Source organism: Carcharodon carcharias, chromosome 2 (assembly GCF_017639515.1).
Source record: "Carcharodon carcharias isolate sCarCar2 chromosome 2, sCarCar2.pri, whole genome shotgun sequence".
In the NCBI taxonomy this organism is placed as follows: Eukaryota; Metazoa; Chordata; class Chondrichthyes; order Lamniformes; family Lamnidae; genus Carcharodon; species Carcharodon carcharias.
Window position 1 is genome coordinate 68,513,207 of NC_054468.1, and position 26,947 is coordinate 68,540,153.

Consider the following 26,947-nt stretch of genomic DNA (forward strand, 5'->3'; position numbering starts at 1 on the left):
AGGCCCTGGGTATGGTGCCTGTGACATTATGCCCAATTTTACACCCTCAGCCTGTCTGCCAACGCATCACGGCAGAGTGTGAAATTCTGTCCCATGTTTGTTATTATTAGATGAGGATAAGGTTAAGCTTGACCCTTGTTGAATAGCCTGCCAACGCTCATTGCCTGCATTCTCAGATAGACAGGGTCATTAGATAGGATACTAGAATATTACCAATGTCCAAGGTACTGTATTGCAGAATTAGACAACGTCTTCCGCAGAGAAAGTACACTTTTTTTTAGAAACCTTATTTTCCCACTACTTCCCATTTTCTGCTTTCATCTCCATGTATGACACAGCCACTTGGTTGAGTAGCTATTCTCAGCCTCTACAAATGTTACTCTGAATTGGCTATTGTGATACGTACAAGAGTACCTCATCCTGGAGGAAGTGCCTGGTTTTTATGCAGTGTCTCCTCACAGAGACAGCCTGAGACAAGGAACACTGGACTGATGCCAACACAGGAGTATGAGTATTGCTTACTCCATCCATCAGCACATAAAAGTAAAATACTTCTATGCTTAGAGCTGGGTGCATTAGGATCTGGATAGACTGATTCTCTGCATGTCCTTCCTTTTCTAAATCTTCTGTCAATCTCCTGGAGGTACACTAGAGATCACGTGGGTGCATGGGCCACTTATACATGCACATTGAACATATGTGAAGTATCCAGAATCATTATATTTTCCATAATAATGACAGTGTAATAATTTTATTGACATTAAATGTTATAGAAAATGGTTTCCAAACCAGAAGCCGATCAACAATTATAAATATTGATATTTAACCAGCCGCATGCATCAACTTGCTTGTGTCATGAAACTATTTTGTAACCTGATGCAAGCATGCTGAAATCTCAGGACAACACAGCATGTTCCCAGATCACAAGAGGAAGCTGTTTTTCGGGTCTGGAGATCCAAAAGAACATGCACCTCCACAGCTGCCACACCTAGGTAGGTAAAGACACTTATATTTAGGAATGCTGTTGGCTGCATGAGACCCACACATTGACAGTCTGTTGACGTAAGTATACCTTCAGATCTTGAGTAAAAGGGTTAATAATTGGACTGCTTTTTATCCTGCAGTTTCCAAAGGACAAAGCAGTATTTACAATACCACAACATTACTCCAAGTTTTCACATTCAAATCACAATCTGAACAAAATCAATACCAAATAGAATCAAGGATAGGCACACATAATTTTTGTTCTGTCTCCTGTGACTGCTGCCCTTCAATTCCAATTCAATTAAACTTTGAAGTATAGTGACATTTCTGAAACCACTGCATATTGACTCTGCCTGTTCATTTAGTTAGAACTCTGTGTTTAATCTTCAGCAGTTAGACATTGCCAAGCACATCCCTTGTTGCCAGAAATCTGCTTTTGAAATGCTTATTGTTTTCATTTTTCAATTAAAAAGGACAAAAGTTTATATATCTCCTTTGCAGAGAACCATAGCATTATTCAATGTTACTCTTTATCTCGAGACTTGTTTTAATGTCTAAGACACGCTAAAACACTAATTAATCCACATTAGAAAGCTACAAAGATTCAAGTAAGAAACACAATCAAAGAAAATGTGAACCATTTTTTGGCAAAGTCAAAGTTACTGTGTTGCACAGCACCATAAGTGAAATCTTTCACTTAGTATAATTACTATTGGTAAAAAAGAAATATTTGGTGTGGTTTTACTGACATATTTTTTTCAAGTATTACAAGACAGAACTTAAAAGCCAGTATGCTCTAGAAATATATCCTTGTATTTAGCATTTGTAATTAAAGCAGAATAGGTTTACCCCAAAACACATTTGTAATGTATTTGGTTTTAAAGACATTTCAACTTTTCTGGATGAGTCACAACTTCTCTTAAATGTTTTGGTTTATGTTGTAATATTCTTCAGCTGTAATATTGGGTACTGCTTCCATGTAGTGTCGCAAGACTGAAACTTCTAAACTGAAGTCTGTAAAAGACCCATTTTATCTTTAAGGATGAGAAAGAAAATAAAATGTCTTCAATATCAAATACTTCACAAAGTTTATTTGGGGTAACTCAGTTACTTTAATTCTATGCTTGCAAATTGTGCGCACTAATTTGGAAAACAGATAAGTTTAAGGATATTAGGAATCTTGCCGACCCCAATGGGAAATGGGAGGTGAGTGGCATGCCTATGTGGGTTGGAAACAATGCAGATGTGTGGGTTGATGCCATCTGCAACATAGAAGCAAGTGAAACAAAAAATGTGGGCGATGAAGAGAATTTCTCAGAGATATAATAGTGAAGGACTGAAAGTAATCAATCAGGACAGTGACACAAATGGTGAAACACAACAGCGCTGATGCGACAAGATGTCCTAGATGTCAGCATCACCCGCAGCGTGTCAATCCCCAGGGTACCTTTGCTTTATGTATTGCACCCCTGAAATTAACCAAAGTTCACTTCCATTGGCCCATGCAACTAAGCATTGCTGCCTCTTCTTGCGCCTCCTAACACGATCTTTATCATTGCGCAGCCTTACGTGCTTGAGTACATTTATCTTTTGACCAATGTTGACAGTCACTTGTAAGGAAGATGCTGGATCCACCAGATGTTGCACGGTCCCACAATTACATAGGAATTATTTCAACCGAGCAACAATCCCGCAACAATACAGATGAAGCGTAAGTACAAAAGAATGGCAAAAACCTCAGCAACTGATACAATACGCATTTTCCACAAATTTGCCTGAAGCTTTTCTCCTTGACTAAAGTTTTTATTTCTCACTCTTTTTCAAGGAAAACACAATTGTGATAACTTTCACAAAATATTTCACACCAAAATAACCCCCCCAAAAAATCTGCAATGCAAACGAAGAACATTCAATGCTGCCATGCTATTACATCACCCATATCAGAATGTATTTGTGAGCGTTGTTAGTGCAATAAAAAACAAAGCTTGAATAGTTCTGTTTCTACATATTGTAGGGAGGTATATTTAAAAATAATAAGAAGATAAGATCCCGGAGACGAGAAACATTTGTTTCACATTTGATCAAACTTTTTAGTTGCAAATCAAGGAAATCTTGATGGTGTGGTTATGGGCAATTTGATCAACTAAACATTTCACATTCTCCAAAGAGAAAAGAATGTTTAATATAGAGTGGCTCCATAAAGAAATATAGACACGAATCACAAGGACAATAATATACTAGGAAATGTGCTTTTGTTCTGTGTCAATGTCAAAGAGTCGATCACTATTATTTCAGGCTACCTTTCACGAGTGCAGATTCATCACTATTCTGCTCTAATTTTGGAGTTCCATGTATCCTGTCACCAGATTCTAAATTCAATCAGCTTTTTATCTGACATTTTGACCCTAAAGCACAAGTCCCTCTTTTCCAACAGACTGCTTGTCAATTTTATCAATTTCAAAAACAGCCCACCACAGATTGTTCTGTACTTGTGACTGGTGTAACTGTGGAACATTAGAAAATAAATTAATACAGTACAGCTTAACAACCTTAAATAAATCATTCAGAACTTCAAATGTGAATAGTGAACACCCTGGTGTGATGTAGCATTAGACACTGAATACACTGACTTTTGAGCTTAGTTCTAGTATTTGCTGTGAAATGCAGAAGTAATCTGAATTAATATTTTAAAATTTCCTTGGCATTCTCAAATCATTGAGCAAAAATATTTTACGCTGACCTGTGACCACCTGAAAAATCATCTTAGATTAGATTAACAACCAACACAGTTTGCACCAAATACCAAAAATATTCCTCCTGTGGTAGTAACACATAATTAATTCCTAATCTTAAACAGAACACTGAAGAAATTTGAAACTCTTATTTAAAGTTGGCTCCTTGTGTTTTTTTTTAATAAAGGCTGAAAATGAGTTCCATGAAAAAGCAAGTTTTTTCACTTTTTCTTTATTTTATGTTGTCAGCCAAGGTGAAATAAGTTTTTAATTGTCTCACTAATAGTATCAGCAACAAATACTTAGTCATAGCATGCACTGTAAGACTCCCCCTGCATTGTCGTGGTAATGCCAAATATGGACTTAATGCAATTTTTTTTTAAAAATGGGTGTTCTGGACATTTCAGTATATTTTTGAAAGAAAATAAAAGTGGGTAATTTGAATCAAAAGGCTACTTTACTAGTGATAGGAGCACCAGCAGCTGTTCAATATTGGTTACTTGACTAAACACCTGGAAATAATAGTAACATTACTGAGAGATGAAGGAGAACATTGTCCAAGAGAAATAATCAGAAAATTAAAGTGAAACAACCAAAAAGATTCTTAATATTCTGGATTGGTTTCAAAAATTCTGCTACAGACAAAGAAAGAAAAACTGCAGAGGCCTACAAAGTTAGGCCACTTTCTAAAGTGGCAATATTCCAGGTTGTTATTTTGAAGATACTATATTAAACTGAAAATGTCTAAGAAGATAATTACATTTTGTAAGCGTTGTTTACAATGTAATCATATATTGTGGAGTGGTTTTGTGTGATTGCAAAACACAAAGAGCTAAAATGTAACAAATCAAAAATAAATAAAGCTTCATTTTTCCTGGAGACATGTCAAGCTGATTATCTGAAATAACAAATTGGCATGTCAAACTTATCTGTGTTGCTTTACCAAACAAGCCTACATATGGTTTCTATTCCTTAATGCACTTTTTTTCAAATTAATAGACTGCCTGAAGTAGATTATAAGCAAAACTGAATTGAACAAAAACTGCATTCACTAAAAAAAAGTTTTTGTTCACATTTATGTTTGGTTTGTTAAAACACAGAAGATGGTACCTTGTACCTTCTAGTCTATATTATCAACACAATATGCTTGCACGCTTTCTTTTTCAATATTCAGCAAAGCACAACACATTGGAAATCTTGGTATTAGTCTCTCTTACATTCAGTGTGTGGGTGAGAAATTCACTACCTACTTATCACAATTTCTGGTCCAAACTTGACACAACTATACTAAGATATCTGTACCTACCATTTGATTTGTGATTTGGCAAATACAGAAAAAGAAACCTGAAGTTGGACATGTTTAAAATTTTTTACTTCTTCCTCATTAATAGACTAAATGAACCAAATATCCATATAATACTTGTACAAGGTACTTTGTGCAGAAACAAAACACTATTACCTACCTTGAGTGCTTCAGAATTTGAATTTATAGAAAGAATTTGGGAAATCATACGATAAATTTATTTATAAGGAAAACTTTCAAGATATGATTTCCAAGGCCATGGCAGAAGGAAAGTGAAGGAAAGAGAAAGATCTTTCAACATCTCATATGTTTGAATGATTTAAAAGATAGTGTTGATATGGGGCAGATAGATGGGGGCCACAGTAGGTTAGGAGGGAAAAGTTTGGTGACAATTGCCCTTTGCTGCAATGATGGAGGCTTGCATGATTAAAAGTCCTGGCAGTTACACATGAGGTTACCTAAAGGCATAGTTTCAAATAGAGAGACACAGCAGTTGCCAAAAACTGTTGATTCAAATTGAAATATGCACATTAGCAAATTTACCAAAGCGTTCAGCTGAGATATATCAAAATTTATAGACCCTGACAGATCCTGATCGCTCACTCAGATTATACCTTGTAGGTCTCAGATCCAGCAAGGCTCAGCTTGCTTAAAAAAAGTTATCATATAAATTCTGTTAGCATTATGTAGTAAAAGCTTACTTTTATGTTATTCATTCATAAACACTGTACTTCAGACAAATGTAAACTTCAGAAAAAAAATCATGTGTTTTGCCGAAAAAAGAGATGTCAAAACTTTTCGTCTTGCACTCATCAGGTCACCTCACAAAAAAACTAATATAAGGGGAAAACAACAATTTATGCTGTATAAGAAGGGAGTGCTGATTGGTTGGCAAGTGGACTCTGATTGATAGAGGCATTGCCATGGAGAATGCAGGTGCCATGGAGCATGGAGGAATCATGTGATTAGTTCAACATTGTTTTCCAAATCCACAATTTTTCTAACCAACAATGTGATTTGTTGACATTGTTGTACCAATTCCAATATCATAAGCAAACTTTACAGCAATAAGCTATCTTAGGGTATTTAACTCATCATAATAGGAGATTGAATTGGTTGGGTAGAGTCCACAGTAGAAGAGTGCATGATCTTTGTAACGATTGGGTATAATTAGTCAAGTAATCTTTCTAGTTCCATCTTTCCATAAATTCTTATAAAGCAATTAATTCATTTATCAGTTTTCACTATAGTTTGGTTAAAAAAAGCAAGCAGTTAACAAAGTACAATATTTTAATTTTTAAAAACATAATGGATGTTTTTTTGTTGTGGAGTTGGGTTAGTGGGTGAGTGGGAGGGGGAGGGGGAAGCAGAACTGAGAGTTGACAAAAAGCCATGCTTTCTGGTTTAGTTATATATTTTTACCAGTTCTGTTTTATTTTGTGTTGGGAAAATGTTACAATGCTACAGCGTGAAGTTTTTGTCATGAATTATTTATAAATTACCATATACTGTTTCTGCATTGTACAAATTTATAACAGGCTAGACATTTTCAAAACAGATGATTGCTTAACCCTGTAGTGATTATGTTTCATTTTTTTAAAAGAAATTTTGCACCGAAAGAGGAAACTCGAAATGGAACTAACTTCTCACTAGCAAATCTGATGTGATTACAGCAATTGTGTAGTGGGACAACTGTACTTGCATTCATTAGGCCTTGGAATGTATTTGCGGAATAAAGCACTACAGGGTCAAAGTGAGTAGGTGGTAAAACAGCCAAGTGGGCACAACTTGAAGTGAATAAAGTGACTGATCTGACACTTTGGAGTTTGTGAGATTGCATATCGAGGCAAACACTTCTGTGTCTCTTTTCATCCATATTCAGGAATAGGCCTGGGGGAGGCCTGCATACACACAAAGTCTCCCGCTGGGCTGGTGCCTGTCATTGGCTGACAGGACAGATCTGCTGGGGAGATGTAAAGCTCTGAGTAGGAGTATGTTAGCTGCATTTAGAAGAGTAACTGAAAGAAAAATGAAAAAAAACAAGCATCACCACTGCTCTTAATTAATCTTGAAGTAACAAAGTCTAAAGGAGCACTGCAATATAAAAATATGTCCATTTGTCTGATAATCATCAGTCAATTCACTCAAAACCTGTGATTTCTAATTTCAGAGATATTAAAATGAATAAAATGGAGGTGTCCAAGTGCCTTAGAAATTACAATTGGATTGGAATCCAAATTTTAGCAAACAAATTTTGCTTGAACAAGCCACTAAATAAGGTATAGCAATCTCTTATCACATTTCTCAGAAACATTCCAAAGAACACCACAATCAATTCATTAATTTTAATTCTACTGACCGCTAAGGACCCATAAGACACACAGTAGGATCCCAAGAATGACCAGTAAATATGTTTTTGTGTGGTGCTTGATAAGGGAGAGGTGTTGTTTGAGGTGGTGATGGGGGTGGGGGTGGGGTGGGGGTGTGGTGGGGAGGAGTGTTGGGGCTGGAGCGGGTGGCTGGGAAGGAATGTTGGCCAGCTCACTTTCCTGCTCTTCTTTGAATAATGCCATGGGATCTTTAACATTCAGCTAAACCAGGAGAGAGGACCTTGTTTTAACTTTATGCCCAGACAACATCACCTCAGATAGTCAACAATCCCTTGGACTGGCAACCAAGATTTTAGGGTTTAAGTTCTAAGTTAGTTCTTAAAGCTACAACCTTCAGACTCGGAAGGAAGAATGCTGCCAACTCACTCAAGTTGGTGTAGATAAATTCAGATAGTGACTTGAATTGGTACAAGATACTATATTTTAAAGCTGGCTCTTCAATGTATTAGTAGCATATTTGTTTAAATTGCTGTACAACCTTCATTTGATTTTAAATCAATCCTTATGAGTGCATCCTATGAAAAGGACTCATAATTCATATACAGGCTGACTATTTCCAGTATTAAATTGTAGTAACATTTCTTTAATCATGATACCACATTTGTTATTATTTTCTGTAGCTTGGCAACTCTTTACATGGGCAACAAACTTAGTCTCGATATCAGCTGACCTCGAATGTATCTGTAGTAGTTTACAGTAAATATATGTGAACCCCACAAATGATTAAACAATACTAAATTGCAAATATGATGCAGTTCGTGTGCTTGTATTGTTATAACTTATCAGCCTCCTGTTAATTAATAGTTGTTCATTAAAATGCAAGTTTTGATTCTATGTCTTCACACTCCGCTGTAAGTGAAAAACATGTCGAATGAACTGCCACTGACAGACTTCTGCTCGCAAATGAACCTAAAGTTCGATTCCGGTCATAATACGTTAGGGTTTGACTTTTAAATAAATCAACGAGAGATCCTGAAATGTATTGAACACGAATGACTCTAACGATTCCACTGGGCGGCGCTGGCGGGTCAGTTGGCCCGACTCGCCCTCTGGTTTCAGCTATTTAAGCAAAGCTGACTCTGTACTTAGCGGCCTGCAATCATTCGTCACATAGATGGAAATGGTGCAAGACGACAAGTTGAGAAGACAGGTTTGGGTGAGATGGGAAACAGGCGTTAGATGCAGCCATCTGGACTTGAGTTTAATATATTTTTGCAACAACTTCTGAAGGATTGCACCACTTGAGTTTTTGAAGCGAATTTTGTTTGCCCCCCAGTTATTCCTATAGAATGTCCAGTTTGGAAAGGAGCTTAGACCTGTAAATCCCACAGTCATATCATGCTGGCAATGTAGCAATATTGTACAGATCTTACATCACGAGAGTTCATTGCTGGTGTTCAGATGCTCCAATGTGTGGATTTGACTGAAATATTTATCAGGTGCAAAGATATGAAAGCTCCAGGGCAGTGCCTGACTGGGAGAGTGCAGTGATCCTGGAGAGGTGCTGGTCAGTTTGAATAATCTTTTGCCAGGTGAAAAATGGTTGAATCCTCGCTTACTGACTACCCTGTGAATTGACAGGACAGTGTTCCTATGATTTGGCGCTCTTAGGGTTGCTAAAAATGAAAACCGCTTGATTTTTTCAAGTCTAAAGCAGAATGAACGCTTTACTGCAGTTAGCGTTCATCCACCGAGGAGAGAGTGACTGCAGAGTTCCAGCAGATAGGTCAAAGCTTTTAAAGATGGAAGAGGGGGGACAATGAGACACGTGAATCCCTTTATGTGCTACACTCACACGTATCTCAAACCATTTCCAGTACTGTCTGAACCCCTGGTACCCACACCCTCTCCCCAATCTTTTACAAACCGTAAAGGGAAGAAACAGCGCGGAAACTTGAGAAGTTGCGCTGAGTTTAGTGGAAGAGGTCAGTAGGGTGAGTGTGTGTGTTGGACTGGGTATTGGACACTGGTTGTGGGTCTGCAGCCGAGTCACTGGGGCCGGATTGGAGGAGGTTCCCCTCAGCTTGCTCCAGTGTGATACTGGGAGCGTGTTGCTGGCGTGTGGGTCTGTGATTCAGTACAGGGCGGGGGGAAAGGAACTGATCATCCCCGTCAGTATCTGGAAAAATCCTCGGGGTTACAGGTTGTGGGAAGGAAGTGGATTTAAGCTGCGGCCGGAGTTATTTTGACTGGATCCCTCTGATTGACGGCTGACGTCAGGCGCTGGCTCCGCCCCCTCGGCAATGTCTACAAACTGCAGCTCCTAAAGTGCAGTCACTATTCTACCGGGAAAGAGCGCTCCAAAGTGAAGCTCAACTCTGCAGGTTTATAATAAACCGAGCTGAGCGATGGCCGGGATTGTACAGTTAACCGCCTGGGCGTTAACACTCGGGATTACTGCGGCATTTTATAATTCAAAGGTGCACCCGCCCAACCAAGGTAAGTGGGGCGATGTGAACGCCGCGTTTTTAGGTGTCGCCCGCGGCAGAACTTGCGGAGCTGCCAACTTGTGTCACCCTCCCCCCTCTTCACCCCCCCCACCCAAAGCCGGCTTCAAAATGCCATCGGAGGGGGCTCGGGAAAGGCTGGCTCCGCGGTGGACGGGCAGGTAGCCATGCCCCGTTAATGTGTGGTCCGGACGTGGTGCGCTCCGAACCTCGCCTTGTTTCCGACCGCAAAACACACTCAATGCCTGGAAATGTACTTTGCTGCCTGTCCGGCCAATTCTATGAAGCGTTAGAGAGTGCTCCCAACTCCTTTACCAGGGAGATCGTTAAAGTGTCCCCATCTCTGCAGATCCCCCTCCCCCCCAATACACACATACACACACACATACACAGTGTGTGTGACAGGCTCCAGCTACAGCCCAGAGCCGTGTCGAGGGGGTTTGGGGGCGGGGGGGGGGACACATCGTGAACATCTTTCTTTACTGGTTCTTTAAACGGCGACTGGAACTGGCGTTGGACTGGGAGAGAAAGAAAGCTTGTCATTTTAACACTGTAGTGCAGCAAGTGTAACTGCGCCTTGCCCCGACTCTCATCCCAATGGGGTTTGCTGGAGGGGTTTCAGTCTAAAGCGCACTTTTCCTCGGATGAAACGCAGCCAGAGCGGTTTCACTTCACCGGGGAGGTTTCATTGCGAGAACCGGCACAAGTTGTTCGCTATTGGGGGGGGGGGGGTGGTCAGCCCGGTGTGTGGTGACCGCTCTTAACATTCAGCCCACGTCCCTCCTCTTTCCTGAGGCACGGTTGAGTCCCTCATTGTCTTCCCGCAGTGTAACCCACCTTCCATTCATCCACATGGATCTGGCATGAGGGGAGGGGGTTAGTGAAAGGCCTGGCATTCAGCTCCCCCGCTCCCCTGCAAATCGGAACCGAGATACCAGTCACCAGAAGCCTGTGGGTCCTTTAAATAAGATTTATTAGTGTGTCTCTGAGTCTGTGACACAAGCCCATCACCACCGCGGATGCCATTCAAAATCCGCTTGAGAACTTGGGAAAACTCTGCGCTTCTAGAGAATACCCCTTCCCCTCCCCCCTCCTGACCAAAACCCAGCTTTTGAAAGCGAGCAGGGCTACAAAGAGGTGACCTTTTGCAGAGCCCGAGAGCAGCTTTCTCTTTAAATGCCCCTGCTTGTCAGTGGAGGAGGGGAGTTCTTACCGAGATACCGGGAGAGTGCAAGCGGCTGCCAGCTGTGTGTGTGTGTGTGTGTATCGCAGGCGGCATTAGAACCGGGCCACCTTTTCTCTGTACAGCTCCCGCAATGTCACTAAAATCATCCAAGAAAGCTGGCACTGCCTGCCTTATCATTTTGATTTCATTCACTCAAGACCCATTAACCAGTCCCAAACAGAGCCCCTCAAATGCTGCTGAACACTATAACGTGGTGACGGGATGTAGTGATGTCTCAGAAAGTCAGTTTAATGACATTTGAGGCAGTGTAAGAATGTTTGCAGCAATATCAGTAGATTCATGTCGGGCTCCAATATTTAAATAGATAAAGTTGGAACAGTACAAAGCAGCGCATGGCTTTTGGTTGCTTGATTTCTTGTGCAATGACTTAGCTGGTTGATTCACAATTAGGCAGTACTGGAGCTCTGGAGACAGTGACATTTTACAGATTAGGTGAAAGGGGGGAGTTAGAGCCATTGTCCCCTGCTGCACTTGTCCTCTCCCTAATGACTTGCTTTTACTCCCCACAGTTATTCTCTTGGATTCCCGGTCCGTTCAAGGGGAGCTGGGCTGGGAGGCCTTCCCTGCCGAAGGCGGGGTGAGTATGAACAACTTAGAAGTGTCTCACATTGAGAGGTATTCGATTGCCGGGCTAATGGGAGCAGGTCGCGGGCGGCAAGGTCAGGTTTCCACAAACTGAGTTCCTCTTTGTGAGGCAGGAGACACCATATCCTCCCATCGGGAATCTCCAGCACACTGAACGGGAAAGCTGAAAGGGCAGGGCCAAAGCGGTGCTGCTTAAGTAGAAAACGGATAAGATCATTTTTGTGGTGATCACAGGATTCAGAAAAGCCACTTGAGCTGTCAGGAGTAACTATAGGGAGACGTACGAATAAATAAAACTCGGGAGCCGTGAAACTATACAAGGTTAGATAATCGAAAGGGTGTGAGATCGCCGGGAAAATAGCCCTCGCATTGACAGAATACCATTTCCACAGACTAGTGAAGGGTTGCGATTAGCCAAAGGTGTGTGGGCAGCCAGGCGTTAGACGCGCAGAAGAGTGTGAGAGAGATTCCAGCAGATAGACAGCCACCTCTCCGGGCTCTGAGATCTGGGAGAGGGAGGGGTCAGTTTTTGGAGGAGGCACGGGCAGGCTGACCTGCTGTGTTAGCTGGAATCGGAGCCTGGGGTAGGGGGCGGGATGAGCACCAGTCTTCATTTCCAGATAAGTGGAAAATGTCAAAACAGAAAGAAAAGGCGCGTCTGAGATTTGTGCCAGTGATCAGACATCTCCGGGTCGCTTCACCACCAATTGTAACTTCTTACAACGCGGACTATGCAATCCACAGACACCTAAACAAAAAGGGACAATTCCTTTCCACTTCCCCTTCAACAAAATACTTTAAAGATACAATGAAGACATTAAACAACTGTTTGCATCCAAGTAGTTTCCCAGTGATTTCGTCGAATTAGAAGTGTAATAAAGGCTCCTCAGTCAAAATGCTTTAGTGGTAATTGAACAAACACGCTGCATCTCCTATCTCTAATAGGGATTGCATTGCTGATCCGATTTCAACTATACAGACCCGCGAAATAGCAGACGTGAAGGAGAAGGTTGACGGGGCTGGATTGGCTGCTGTGAGCTGAACTTGGGCTGTATATTTCCCGTACACCGTGTGTATTTGCACAATACTGGCTCTGGGACTATGCTCCCAACTACAGGTTGATTGACAGCCAGCCGAGAGTCGAGAATGAACAAGTAACTCTTTCGAGTACAAACCCGTTTCCATCTGTTTCAGATGAAGTTACATTGTTTCATAGTTTTGCCATCGTGAGATTTGAACTCTTGATACTCTTTTTGAGTAAACCTGTTTCCATCTGTTTCAGATGAAGTTACATTGTTTCATAGTTTGCCATTGTGAGATTTGAACTCTTGATCTGGGGGTTACAAACCCAGTACCATAACCACTTGGCTATTTAGGCCAAGCCCAGATTTCCCCTCGAACCTAAGCACCTGGCAAGGTCACTGACTTGCAGAGGCAGGAGTTTAAACTGCAAATGATGGTCATCTCGAATGGACAGATTTCCAAGACGAAGGGTTTTAGGTTTGATTGGTGGGCTATTTAATTAAAGCTGGTCGTGGCGATAGCCGAGGAAGGCACTTTATTTACAAAACGGTGTTTAATGTTGAAACACTTTCTCCCTAATTGAAAGGGTGGATGCTTTCATAACATGCACTTCAGTTCTATTTATAAACTGGTGAAAAATTAAACAGCCCCTTGCTTCTCCCTGCACAAAGTGCACTTGAAGCATTTATTTAGATTTCTCTTGGTCCATGTTTTATTACAATATGGTACATGGGGAAATAGTCTAGTGGCTTTCAATTTTGAAATAAAGGCTTTAACGACATGTTCACGTAATTTAAAGCAAATGAACACGGACAACGTATACATGGAAAGGCGGGATTTACAGTAAACAAAAATGTTGTTTAAAATTAGAAATGTACCGTTGAAAATAAATGATGGCGTTTTAAGTTAATTAACACGGTCGGCGAGGCACTCCTGTGGCCCCAGTCGCCCACATGCAGGTGATGAAGGTGGTGGACCAGAGGCAGTCATGACCCTGATGTGTCGCTTCATTTGAAGCCAGCTTCTAATTAGAGCTTATCGTTTTGTCGCTAACAAGATTTAATACTTTAGGCTGATAAATTAAACCCTGGAACCCATTCTCCCGGGAGCTTGGGATGACGCGATGGTCACTGAATCTTTATTAATTCCCGAGCAAGCCAGAGTAATGAGCGAGAGGTTATGGGGCTGCCATGAGGATTCATGTGTGGCGAGCTCCGGAGATAGCAGGTGCAGCTCACGGTCTCCGCTTTTTCTAATTAAACGTAACCAGCCACATTGACCAATGCGGAATGGTGGGTTTTGCTCAGTCTACGGCTAAATACGATCCAACTCTCGCCTACACTCTAAACAGCACAAAGAACAAATATGCGAAGACGATTTTGAACGTAGGTATTCAGTTAATAGCTAACATTTTAAAATTATATGTCAGGGGTTTTATCATAAAAAACATTCAGCTCAATAGTTACAACTGATTTAAGATAGGTTTTTTTTACGGGATGGAAACAAGTTATTATTCAGTACATTATCCGTTCTACATAAATTCCAACTCATCTAAAACTCATTTATTTTCAAGCTATCACCCTCTCCTTTGTTGTTGCTTATTAGCCCACAGTTCCCCAAACTCCTTGTTTGCTTTTACAAATCTATCCCAGCCGTGTCCCACCCTTTCTCTGCAGCATCCTCCTGCTCACATCCTCTGTTGTTCCAACTCTGGTTTCTTGCACATTCTCCCTTCCCTTGGGAACTCTCTCGCTTATCCTTCTGCATTATTATTTCACACCCCATCTTCAAGAACCTTCAGAAAGCCTATCTCTGACCATCAGTCATCTCCCTTAATGTTTTAGTGCTCCTTGGCATCTGCCTCTCCGCCAGGATGCATCTTGGGATGTTTATTAAAGGTGAAATACAAATGCATGCAGTTGTTAAAATGCTCACTTTAACCAACCAGCTCCACTTATTATCATCATTACTGCACATACACAAAGCAGAATTAGACAAGCCTGGGGGATGCAGATAAGAGCACTTTCTTTTGGCAGACATTTGATATTAGTCAATAAAGGTAAACTGCATTCCATAATAATATGTATACATAGAAGTAAAAAGGTATGTGTATTTTGTTTTAACAGTGGGAGGAAGTGAGTATCATGGATGAGAAGAATACTCCGATCCGTACCTACCAGGTCTGCAATGTGATGGAGGCAAATCAAAATAACTGGCTACGGACTGATTGGATCCCTCGTGAGGGAGCCCAGAGAGTTTACATAGAGATTAAATTTACCCTTAGGGACTGCAACAGTCTGCCAGGTGTCATGGGAACATGCAAAGAGACCTTTAACCTATTTTACTTTGAGTCAAATAATGATAATGAGTGGTATATCTCAGAAAACCGGTACATAAAGATTGACACCATTGCAGCTGATGAGAGTTTTACACAAGTGGACATTGGCGATCGGGTGATGAAATTGAATACTGAGGTCCGGGATGTAGGGCCACTGACTAAGAAAGGCTTCTACTTGGCATTTCAAGATGTAGGTGCCTGCATTGCCTTGGTATCTGTCCGTGTTTTCTACAAGAAGTGCCCACTGACAGTACACAACTTGGCACAGTTCCCTGACACCATCACAGGCGCTGACACCTCATCCCTTGTGGAAGTGCGTGGTTCCTGTGTGAACAACTCTGAGGAGAAAGATGAGCCAAAAATGTATTGTGGTGCGGATGGAGAATGGCTTGTGCCCATTGGCAACTGCCTGTGCAACACTGGCTATGAAGAACAGAATGGAGAATGCCAAGGTAGGATATAATAGTGTGTTTGGACTAATTCCATTTTGACTTTATACATAAGTAATTTAATTAGTGATGGGACAATATGGTGTAAATAGGGATAATTAGCTGGTCCAGTGGGACATATAAGACGGAACAATGTGATTAACAATTCTGTCAGTTCCAGGTGGTGTTTCTTTGACTCCATAGTGTAACAGACAAGCTGAAGTACAGAAAGAAAATGACTTGTTTAAAAATAGCTTTGACAATTTCATTCTGCCCATCAAAAATTAGAGATTTAGAAATCACATTAAATAATTTCATGAAGGAATCAAAGTTAAAAAAGCATCAATTGTCATATAAATAATTTAATATAGTACACTCCTACATATTTAATATTTAGGAGTTGGGTTGAATACCTATTTCAATGCCAATGATAATGCCATTGAGCCTGTATCCTATTCCTTAATGTAACCCTGTATTGTTTGGAAATAATTGGGCATGGTGATGCCTTATTGACTTTGTTTCAACACTGCACCATTCAAAAAGACACAGCTCACAATTAACTTTTAGTACCTCGATATTTTTTGTAAAGCTGACAATTTAAGCTGATGTAATTTCCAAAATAAGATAGAACAGCAGAGCTTATCAAATTATTTATTTTCAAATTGCCACAATTCCCTCACTGTTGCACTACAGTTAAGGTGGAGTGCTGTATCACATCTCTCAAAATCATCCTAATTCAGTAAAGTAATAATAAGTTTTGTTCAATTGATGAGGAACTATTGCTGCAACTTTCCTGTTGAATTTTCATTGTAGTTAATGCATCTAAAGGTAAGTGTAAAACCAAAATGACTTTTCATTGGAAGCAACAAAGTAAACATGGTATTGATTCAGATTTAATAGAGGGTTTAAATTAGAAATTTTACACTCAATTCAGCAGAAAGTAATTTGATTTCTGCTAAATAAAAAAAAACATACAGGATATAATTCAAAGATCAATAAGAATAGCATGAAACAATTTTTGTTGACTGGGAATAATCTAATTTTAGAAATTGTTGGAGAATTTTTGATTGTGAACTAACAAAAAGAAAAATGATATAATGTTTGTGCTTGTGCAGAGCATAATTCATTTGCTGGTGTAGTAAAATTATTATACTTTACGAAGAATCCATAAAATCATGAAATCACAGTGTCTGTCAAAGTAATTTAACAGTGTTAACTAGAAGTGCTGTATTTATGTACTTTCTGTCTTTAAATATTCCTACATTTGATTTTTTAAAGACTACATTAGTTTCTCTGCATTTTCAGTGTGGTAAAAGAAATGCAAGTTACCTTTCATATATTTATAGATTTAATGTGATCTGTGTGGCTTGGCCATACAGGGGATATTCAAGAGCGCAAGATATGTAGCAAAATGAGTCACCATTGGCCTGTTCTGATTAATGACAGAATAACAAAGTTTTTTACTCTTTTATTAGCTTTGTGTCCAAGTTTCGTGTAGCTAATTGCTTTGCAACGTTCAAAAAGAACCTTTTGATAACTTAGACTGATGAACAGTACAGAAGATAGGACAACCCCCAACAAATCCTTGAACATAGCCAAAGGTCTCATTGAATGACAAAGTCCAGGTCACTCTTAATACTTGGTGCAGATACAGCACAAACAGAATTCCTCATCTGATCCTTTCTTGTAACCACGCTATCGTTGAAAAAGGATGAATCAGAATTATGTGTTTGATAATCTAATGATAAATTGCTCCCCATTTTCAGACCCGATTTTCTAGTTCTTACTAAATAAAAAATTAAGTAAAGAAGTCATAGGAGGAGTTGAGACTTAAAGGCATAATTCAATATTTAATGACTTTTTTCAAATTGTAACCACTTTTATTGTACTGTAGCTTTTTGGTCAAGGAGAGTCAGCTATGTTAAGTGCAATGAAATGATGGTGCACATTCCTGAAAGGTTAAGGGTAATTTTCTTATCGTTTATCTTCAGTTTGAAGTTCATTTTGTTTTATAAAGTAAATAGATTATCGTTTTTTGTGGATGTAAAAATCCACCGTTGCTGTGACAGAACTGACAAGGTGTCACAGTAGGGAACCAGGACTCCCCCCATCACCTCACCCCCATTTAATTCAAGTAACACTGACTGTGTTTGAGCCTTTTTGAATAGGAACTGCCCCTATTGTTTTTGCATGAGAGATCTCTGACGGGACAATTATGGAGCAGGGGTCAAGGGTCACTTATTTCCTCATCCATCTTCCTCCTGTCATTCGGGGTCAGCATTAGATTGATTAAGATCTCATGGTGTGACAAAGGCCTGGCAATCAGCAGTGGTGGGTGCTTATTGTTATTGCAGTCACCAACGCTGGTCATCTGCTGGGGCCTGAGACCTCAAGGGACAGAATTACATTTCCTCTTCCAGTTGTCACTTTCAACAGAATGTGTTAATACTTGAAAGAATTGAAAGATTGGAAGGGACGTATCTGAGACCTCAAAATGACAGACGGGTATTGTCTGTGCCACCTGCAAGTTCATCTGAAAGGGGCAATGATGTCTGACAGACTGTCCGATAAGACAGCAAGTAGAAGTGAGCCCAGTGATATCATTGTATCACTAATCAAGTGTTACTGAAAACTGATCAAAACATTTGGTTTAACAGGAGCTAAGAAAATAACTCAAATACTGCCTTACAAAATTTCACAACTTTAGCATGTGCTGCAACACAAGGGCTCCTAAAGAGTTTTGATGTGGTTTAAAGAGTAGATTCCACTTGCTTTATGCAGCATGTTGCATCAGTTCAGCAACTCCCTATTGATCCCTCTTTAATTATTGGCGTTTGATTGCAATTTCTTAAAAATGATGCTTTGTCGTGTGGGTTTTATTAATACAAAGAAAATGTATTAAAGTTGTAGTTATTGAGCAGCAATTGTCTTTTGTTGAGACAGCTAGGCTTTATAACATTAAGGAAAATACACCAGTTTTGGGGGCATGTTTATGACTTGTTTTGACATATTAGGAAGCAATGTCAAATCATCACATATGAAATCGGGCAAGTCAGAAATATGGGGCTGCACCATTTCTGAGGAGTGATAGAATGGTACCAATGCACCATAAGGTACAATTACGGCCAAATTAGGGAATGTGTAATCAACAGCCAACAGGTTTTGTAAGCAGCACTTATACTAAAAAATAGCAATGGCAGCGTTCTTTCTAATATTCCAGCAATCTTATAGGGGAACTATCTTTATGGGAAAATGTTCAACAAATCTCCTTGCTTGCATTTATCAAGTCATGTTTGCAGCTGATGTGAATTTGTATGAAATGATCACTTGTAACTTGTGTTTGATATTTTGATGAAAATGAATTTGCAGCTTTCATGGTCTGCCTGGAATCTGGAGCATTTCTATTCTGTGACTCAGCTATTCACTGGATAAATTTGCTTATATGTAGGTGGAACTGCCAAATGTTTTTCTCATCAAGGTGTTGCTTTTTTAAAGGCAGATACATTAGTTCTTCCCATATCATTACAACTCCAGTATAGTAGCTATACTTTAAAACCTGCTATTTGGTACATTTAGGGATAATATTTTATAAACAGTTCAAAATCTCTTAATACTGCTCAGATTGAAGGGATAACCATGCAGAATATAATCCTGTTTAATGTGTAAATCAAAGCTGTTTATCTGTGCTCTATTAAATATCTAGTAAACTAACAGAACAAAGCAGAGTTTAATTATATTATTAATGTAATTTTGGAGAAAAACCCCCCAGAAATTTTGCTTATTGAAATGGCCTGTTTTTACCAAATGATAGCTGTTCAGGATTCAAGGTGTATGTTAAATTTCCGAACCAAACTAGTGCTGTGACTATAAAATGCTGCAGCTGAAAAAAGTCCTTCTGAACTTAGTACGTTGGATTCACATGCAGAACACTCGTGTTTTACTGTCAATCAATGCTGAAAGATCAATATGATCTTTCTCAATGTCAACGTCATACTGACCCCCAACCCTCCATCTCCATTCATCTACTCTGATGAATGAAAATTGTCAACAGGCCAGCCAGCTTTCTCTTGCATATATCAGTGTCCTCATTTACAAATATCTTACACTGCATTATGCAAAATAATACAGCCCATTTCCTATTCCGCAAAGGAAAGGAACTTCCATTGCAAATTATGGCCAAAACACTCACAGAAGAAGAATGCAATTTGGAGACTGTCTGTACGTAGACGCATTAGGGCCAATTTTAACTCGGCACAGGATCTCGCTTGGATTGAGGGGTGTGGGAAGGGGGATGGGGTCAAATGCCTGAAACAGGGAACAGGGATTCTGAAAGCTCATGAGGCCTAGCTGTTAAAATGATTGAGCCCTTGTTGACTGTTGATTAGAGGGCAGGTTAAACAATTATGCCAGCAGCAGGCTGCGAGCCTACATATTCTATTGGGAATCACAGGCAGCGAAATAAAGGGTGAACCTACCTCTTTAACAGCAGGTTGCATTTATTCAATCTGAGCCCTGTTACTGACTTGCTTCTTGGGGGTGGTTGAAGAGAGGAGAAGGTTTGTTCCTCAGTTTTCTGATGAATCCCTGGAAGGCATTTTGCAGCAGCCAGGGCCAGGTGGAAAGTGCCCTTTGCACAAGGCAAGACAATGTCCAACAGCATCATTGGGAGTGCCTGCTTTTTGGTGGCAAAGGAAGTTGGTAGCAAGGGAATCACCGAATGCATCTGGATACAGTGCCTGGATTCATTGACATCAGTAGATCAGGAATGGTCAGTACACCTCCTTTCCCAATCTCCTGCATTCCTCTGCTAACCCTCACCTCCCTCCTCCATCATTCAGACCAATTACCCTACCTGTAGACCTTCCCTCCTCACTGGTCAAAAATTTACAAGCTCTCCTAACATACAGTCACCTGCTGCATTGACTCTTCCCACTAATCACATGCTCTTCTCATCAACACTCAACTGTATTCTCTCCTGGCACTACCTCCTTAATTCACAATCAAGCCACTCATTCCCTACTCAACACAACCCCATTCTCTTAACATTTTGCATCATTCTCTTCTCAGCTTTTCTACTACATACACAAGTCACATATTCATCTGTATTTTCTTTTACAGCAGCCACACATAACTCTTTACTCCCCCTGTAAGAGAAAACTTGCTAAAGTCTGAGTACCATGTCTGAAAATATGGAAAGTCCACCTTTAGCTTGTGCACAGTTGTCTCACATAGCATTTCCACTCATCACTCCACACTTGGGGGAAGTGTACCATTGCTATGAATTCTATGGTCCCCATTGTGACTATTATCATCCATTGGAAAGGAAATGTACTGGCTAATCTTTGAAAATAGTGCATTGGTGGCTTACAAATGTGAAAACCTGCTTAAATAAGCAGTAACTGCCTAAAAGGCATAAGAACTGAGAGTAATAATAACTTTGACAGGCACTGGTACTGCATGGGCTCCTGGCAAACCAAACAGCAGGCTTTGCTGTAAGACTGCAGAGGTTAAACAGTATCTGCTTGGATAAGTGTAGTCTCCTTTGCCACTATGCTTCATACAGGTTAAAAAAGGTGGTACTTGACCTGTAGACCCTATTGGGTGGGTGATCCCTTCTGCAAACAGGTGCTCTTGACTGATGTGTTTGGAGAGGTCCACGTGCAGCTGCTCCTGCATGTTGAGGGTATTGTTGACACTGCTGCTCTTCTTCTCCCTGCACCCAGTGCAGTGCACGTGGAGCAGCCCCCATCTTTATCTGTTTCAGCTTCTTGAAAATTAATTGTCATAAACCTCTTCAATTCTAAGTGCCCAAAATAAACAATTAATCAACTGCCCGAACACTCCAAAGCCAAAATATTCAATTACTTTCTGTTACAGCTGAGTTGGGTGCCTGCAGCATGTGACCACTTGCAGCCCTGCAGCCAATCGCTGCATGTTTTCCCTACTAGGCTGGCTGATGAACTGAGAGTTCGCTTTTTTGTGTTAAAATATCACTGAGGTCCCAATTACATCATAGGACCCAGATTTACAAAGTACTCAGGAGGCATCTGTCTGCTTGCAGCGGGTGCCATGCTGACTTAAAAGTTCAGAGATTAAATGTTGCCAAGAGATAATGAAGCAGGCTCACTAAATGTACTGTCAGGATTTTAACTCCTCCCACATTTCATTCCTACTAGAGGGGAGGGGGTGGTGATGGGCAGTTAAAATTGATGCACTGTTCCAGCAACCTTTCATTACTTGAATTTGCACTGCAGCCAAAATTTACCTGCTGTAGCTATTCTACATAGTTCCTTTGTGTAAATTTGATTTCCATTCCAGAATATGCACTGCTTTGGATATTACTTGTTTGACTGTCTGTAACACTGCACTGTGCTGTTATATATTATCACTGCAATTTTTATCCATGAACTCTTCCCCAGGAGATTTTAGGTTAATTTAATGCCCTTGGAATATTATGTATGTTTATCACAGTTGACTATGGCAAAGATGAGGGCCAAAATGGAAACAAGCAAAACATAATAGCCTTATAAATAAGTCTTGGTTTTATTTTGCTGCAACATATCTGGCAAACAAAGGACAGAATTATTGTTACTTTAATAGTGCAGATAATCCAATTGGCTTCACAGGTTCCAAGTTAAATGCAATAACTAACAACCGTGCCCCTTGAGGATTATAAAACATTTTTGTTAACAGTTACTTTAATTTATGGGCAATGGAAAATCAGGTTTGTCAACCATGTACAATATGGGGAAAAACATAATTATCCCCTGCTGCAAACAGTTTCTCACTATTAATGTCCAGCATCAAGTTCGAAAGTGAAAGTGACTTCAGCAACACAAACAAGTTCCACTAATGTTGTTTTTGCCTGGGTTTTTCTAGATCATTTTTCATGGTTTGTCTCTGAATAGCAGCAGCATCAGAGACTGTCCAGTATAGAGTGCCAAGTGTTTTGACAGTCTGATCCCCTGCCGTTTGCCATTTGACTGTGTTCTGACATGGCTCCAGAACTTCTCTTTGTTTCTTTCAGCTACAGGGGTCAGAGGTTAACTGAAAACTCATCTTTCCTCAGCGGTGATAATTTTGGAAATAGGCAAATATTCAATCCTTATATTTCTGAATTGATTGAACCAGTACTCAAACTTGAACATCTGTATGAGCTAGTGTTTGGTACAAATATATTATTGTAATGACTGAACAATCATCATTTTATACATCTTAAAAGTATGAATTTTTAAATTAAGGTTTCATTCCAAAACTGAGTGGTGATTATGAAAAAGGTTCAAATTTTAAAATTAACATGGGCCATCTTTTGCTCTATTGTGGGTTAATGATGGCACTGTTCCTGCTAATTTTGATGAACAAATCACTGCAATTAAGGTGCTAATTGTGCCTAACTTAATTAACTTAACTCAAGACTTCGTTAAATATACAAAACACAATTATAAATAATGTTGCATTGAATAGCTCCTAATTGTAAGTGATACATTTCTAACAGACTCTCATTTGAAACTGCTATTTTTATACTTTCAAGTCTCAGGGGCTGTTCTGTTTTAAATTGAAAGATGTTATAAGACAAAACATAAGGCTCACCATTTTTTGCTTTCATGAATAATACTAAAGTAATGATTTGTAAATAGATTGTCTAAAAGTCTCCTGCTAGTGAACTTGACAGTAGAATGTATTTGTTTGAAAATAAGTGCATTCTGATTGAAAAAGACATCCCAGCTTTGAAAAATGTCCCATTTTGAAGCGTGCCAGAATGGGAAAGTGATTAATGCAGTAGCTAAGCAAATTAGCATGTCAAAAGCTTTGAATCAATACCAGTACTTTTTGCACTAGATGCAGCGGGAAAAAGCCTGAGAAGCACCAAGAACCTCTTGACAGCTGTGCCAATGTGTAAAAGAGGCTGTCGATGGTAATGCAGACATGGAAATGATCTAGCAGCGAGGCTAATCCCAAAAAACGATGAGAGCAGATTAGTTGAAAACTACTTCAAAAGGACCTAATTGCCTCAACAGCTCATGGTGGAGAAATTGAGAACAATGTAGAAAACAATTGGTGGTCAGTATAGAGCCAACACTTGATATACTTTGCATTAAATATTTACTCCACCCATCTTTTGTAGAAATAATTAAACAAGACAAGCCCTGAACAAAGAGCTTGGTATATTAATATTTTGCAGTATCATAATTCTGATCATAGGTAAATATTCAATTCTTGCATTTCAAGTTGAGACTGAACTTGAACTTATAAATCTGTCTAGATTTGACAAATAATGTCAACGCATGAATTTATTTTTGTAATGATTTAAAATCATTTTTATAAATATCTTTCAAATTTGCTTTGCTGAAACTTTGTTTTGGTGATGGCCATACATTTGTGTCATATTGTTGCATGAAACTTCATTTCAGTTGACTCAGGTATACCCTGTTTAGTTGGCAGCAGCAAACTTTCATTCTATTGTTGCATATGTTAATTCCACAAAACTATCTCTCTTGCAAGCTTTTTGTTAGCTGAATACTTCACAAGCGATACAGGCTCAGTTAGTCTGTTCAGGAAAGTAACTTGGACAATGTGTTTGCTGGCCTTTATTGGCTTCTAGTCCATCAATCCCTCAATTTTAAAATACTCAAATCCTCCATGGCCTCACCCCTCCTATCTTTGTAACCTTCTTCAGCCTTACAAGCCTCTGACAACTCTGCATCCCTCCAATTCTCGCCTCTTTTGCATCCCCCACTTCCTTCTCCCAAGATGACTTCTGCTGTCTAGGCCCTGAGCTCTAGAATTCCCTCCATAATCCTCTCTCCTTCCTTACAATGCTTCTCAAAACCTACATTTTGAGCAAGCTTTTGGTCACCTATCTTAATGTCTCCCTCTATGGCTCAGTGTCAATAGTTGTTTGATAATTGCTTCTGTGAAGTGCTTTAGCATGTTTTACTCTGTTAAAGATGCAATATAGGTACTGTATACATGTTGCACATAGCTGAAAGTGAATGATGTGTCCACAGAGTTTACCAGAGTTCCCTCTAAGCTGCATGGCACCCTGAAAGTTCCCATGCAGGCCTCCATGCAGGAGTCATATCTAGCACAAAGGAAGATGGTTGTGGTTGTTGGATGTCAGTCATCTCAGTCCCAGGACATCACTGCAGGAGTTCCTCAGGGTAGTGTCCTCGACCCAGCCATCTTCAGCTGCTTCATCAATGACCTTCCTTCCAACATAAGGTCAGAAGTGGGGATGTTTGCTGATGAATGCACAATGTTCAGCACCATTTGCGACTCCTCAGATACTGAAGCAGTCTATGTCCAAATGCAGCAGGACCTGGACAATATCCAGGCTTGGGCTGATAAGTGGCAAGTAACATTCATGCCACACAAGTGCCAGGTATAATGACCATCTCCGACAAGAGAGAATCTATCGATCCTTGATGTTCAGTGACATTACCAGCACTGAGTCCCCCACTATCAACATCCTGGGGGTTACCACTGACCAGAAACTGAACTGGACTAGCCATATAAATACTCTGGCTACAAGAGCAGGTCACAGGCTAGGAATCCTGTGATGAGTAACTCACCTCCTAATTCCCCAAAGCCTGTACACCATCTACAAGGCACAAGTCAGGAGTGTGATGGAATACTCCCCACTTTCCTGGATGAGAGCAGCTCCCACAACACTCAAGAATCTTGACACTGCCCAGGCCAAAGCTGCCCGCTTGATTGGCACCACATCGACAAACATTCACTCTCTCCACCACTGATGCACAGTAGCAGCAGTGTGCATCATCTACAAGATGCACTGCAGGAATTCACCAGGGCTCCTTTGACAGCACCTTCCACACCCATGACTGCTACCATCTAGAAGTACAAGGGCAACCGATATGAGAACACCACTACTTGGAAGTTCCCCTCTAAGTCACTCACCATTCTGACTTGGAAATATAATGCCATTCCTTCAATGTCACTGGGTCAAAATCCTGGAACTCCCTCCCTAACAGTGCTGTGGGTGTACCTATACCACATGGACTGCAGCGGTTCAAGAAGGCAGCTCACCACCACCTTCTCAAGGGCAACTAGGGATGGGCAATAAATGATGGCCCAGCCAAGTAAAGCTCACATCCCGTGAATGAATAAAAACAAAGGCTGCACACAAGCTGGCCCCTTTAAGTTACCGCATGTGTGTAGTTACACAAACAGCTTGAAAGAGCTCATGCACTACAAAAAAATGACAGGGGACATTTGTAGTGACCACGTAAGTGTTCCAGTGACACCTGTGAAGTTGAAGAAGTTCATTTAAATTTATGGTTTTTGAAAATGCCTTTATTGAGTTGAAAACAGCACAGGATTCAATTGTAAGGATTCAACATGTTATGAGATTTTGTGAGCTGAATATTCCACTTTGTGGTACAGACTCAGTTAGCCTCCTCAGCAAAGTAACTTGGACAATGTGAATATAGGCTGTGTGCCCGCTGACCTACATTGGCTCCGGGTTTGAATCCATTTTTGAACACTTTCCCTGTTAATCCAGGCTGCAGCTTTGAGCCCATTCATGAAGGTAACTTGTTTCATTGTGAATATCAGCATGAGCTGAATGGTTTCTCCCCAGTTTGATCGTCCAGAGTTAGCAATTTTTCATGCTGAAATATGGTTACCGGAACAGTAGAAATCTTGTCTCTTCACATGAAATTTTTAAAACAAAATCACAATCCAACTTGAAGCATACAAATAAGTGTTGACATGAACATTTCAGTAAACTATGATAGTCAATGCATGAAATTTTAATACTATGTTCATTTTTACTGGGGCAAACACCTGGCAAAACGTTTATGGATTTTGACCTTCCAAGTTTAGGCTGTGCTTTGAGGTATGAAGTTAACAGCTGTGTAACACTAAACAGAAGTAATGGTGGTTGTAGACTTTCAGTATTGTCTGTGATATGGTTAAAGCTACTTGTAGTGATAAATAAAGGGGCGCTTTTATATTGCATGGGACTTGTGAGCATTCCCCAAGCACAGCTTCCATATAGCCGTTGGAAGCCAAATGGTAAAACCTCTGGAGCTCGCTCAGAACAGTGGCGTGAAAGACCCACCAAAGATGCTGGGAGCCATTCTTAGTGAGCTCCAGTCGCGGTACAAGTGATTTTAAATCAGCTGCACAGGACCCAAGATTCAATGGTCCCATTGACACCAGCGCAATCTAACATTATCTGAAGACAGCACATGAGAATTGTTTTGGCAGAACATAGATCCTTACTGGCAGGAGTGCGATTTTTAAAAATCTGCTACACTGGATTTTAATAGCTCTGCTGGCCGTGTAACTTTGCAGTTTCTAAAATTTGCTGCATTGCAATGTTTTGCTTTTTAGTGTAATTACATAAATAATTTTGAATCACTATTACCGGCTGAGCACATCGACTTTTTTTTCTACTAATTCTTTGCAATGGTTTGAGCTTGTTGCATGTAAATACACCAATTCAC

General features: G+C 40.2%; 1 protein-coding gene across 3 annotated transcripts in view; it reads left to right on the forward strand.

Moving 5' to 3' along the window:
* The first annotated feature begins 9,688 nt into the window (after nt 1-9,688).
* The window catches only part of LOC121290404 (ephrin type-A receptor 4), a 135,463-nt gene continuing 118,204 nt past the window's right edge, over nt 9,689-26,947 (forward strand). For 2 of the 3 annotated variants that reach the window (XM_041210832.1, XM_041210851.1), the window contains exons 1-3: nt 9,689-9,848; nt 11,612-11,679; nt 14,837-15,500. In XM_041210832.1, the coding sequence (XP_041066766.1) occupies nt 9,758-9,848; nt 11,612-11,679; nt 14,837-15,500 (823 nt within the window). In that variant the 5' untranslated portion in view covers nt 9,689-9,757. Of the gene's footprint in view, nt 9,849-11,611; nt 11,680-13,983; nt 14,096-14,836; nt 15,501-26,947 lie in introns of those variants that run through there. The other variant, XM_041210842.1, reaches the window with a different exon arrangement.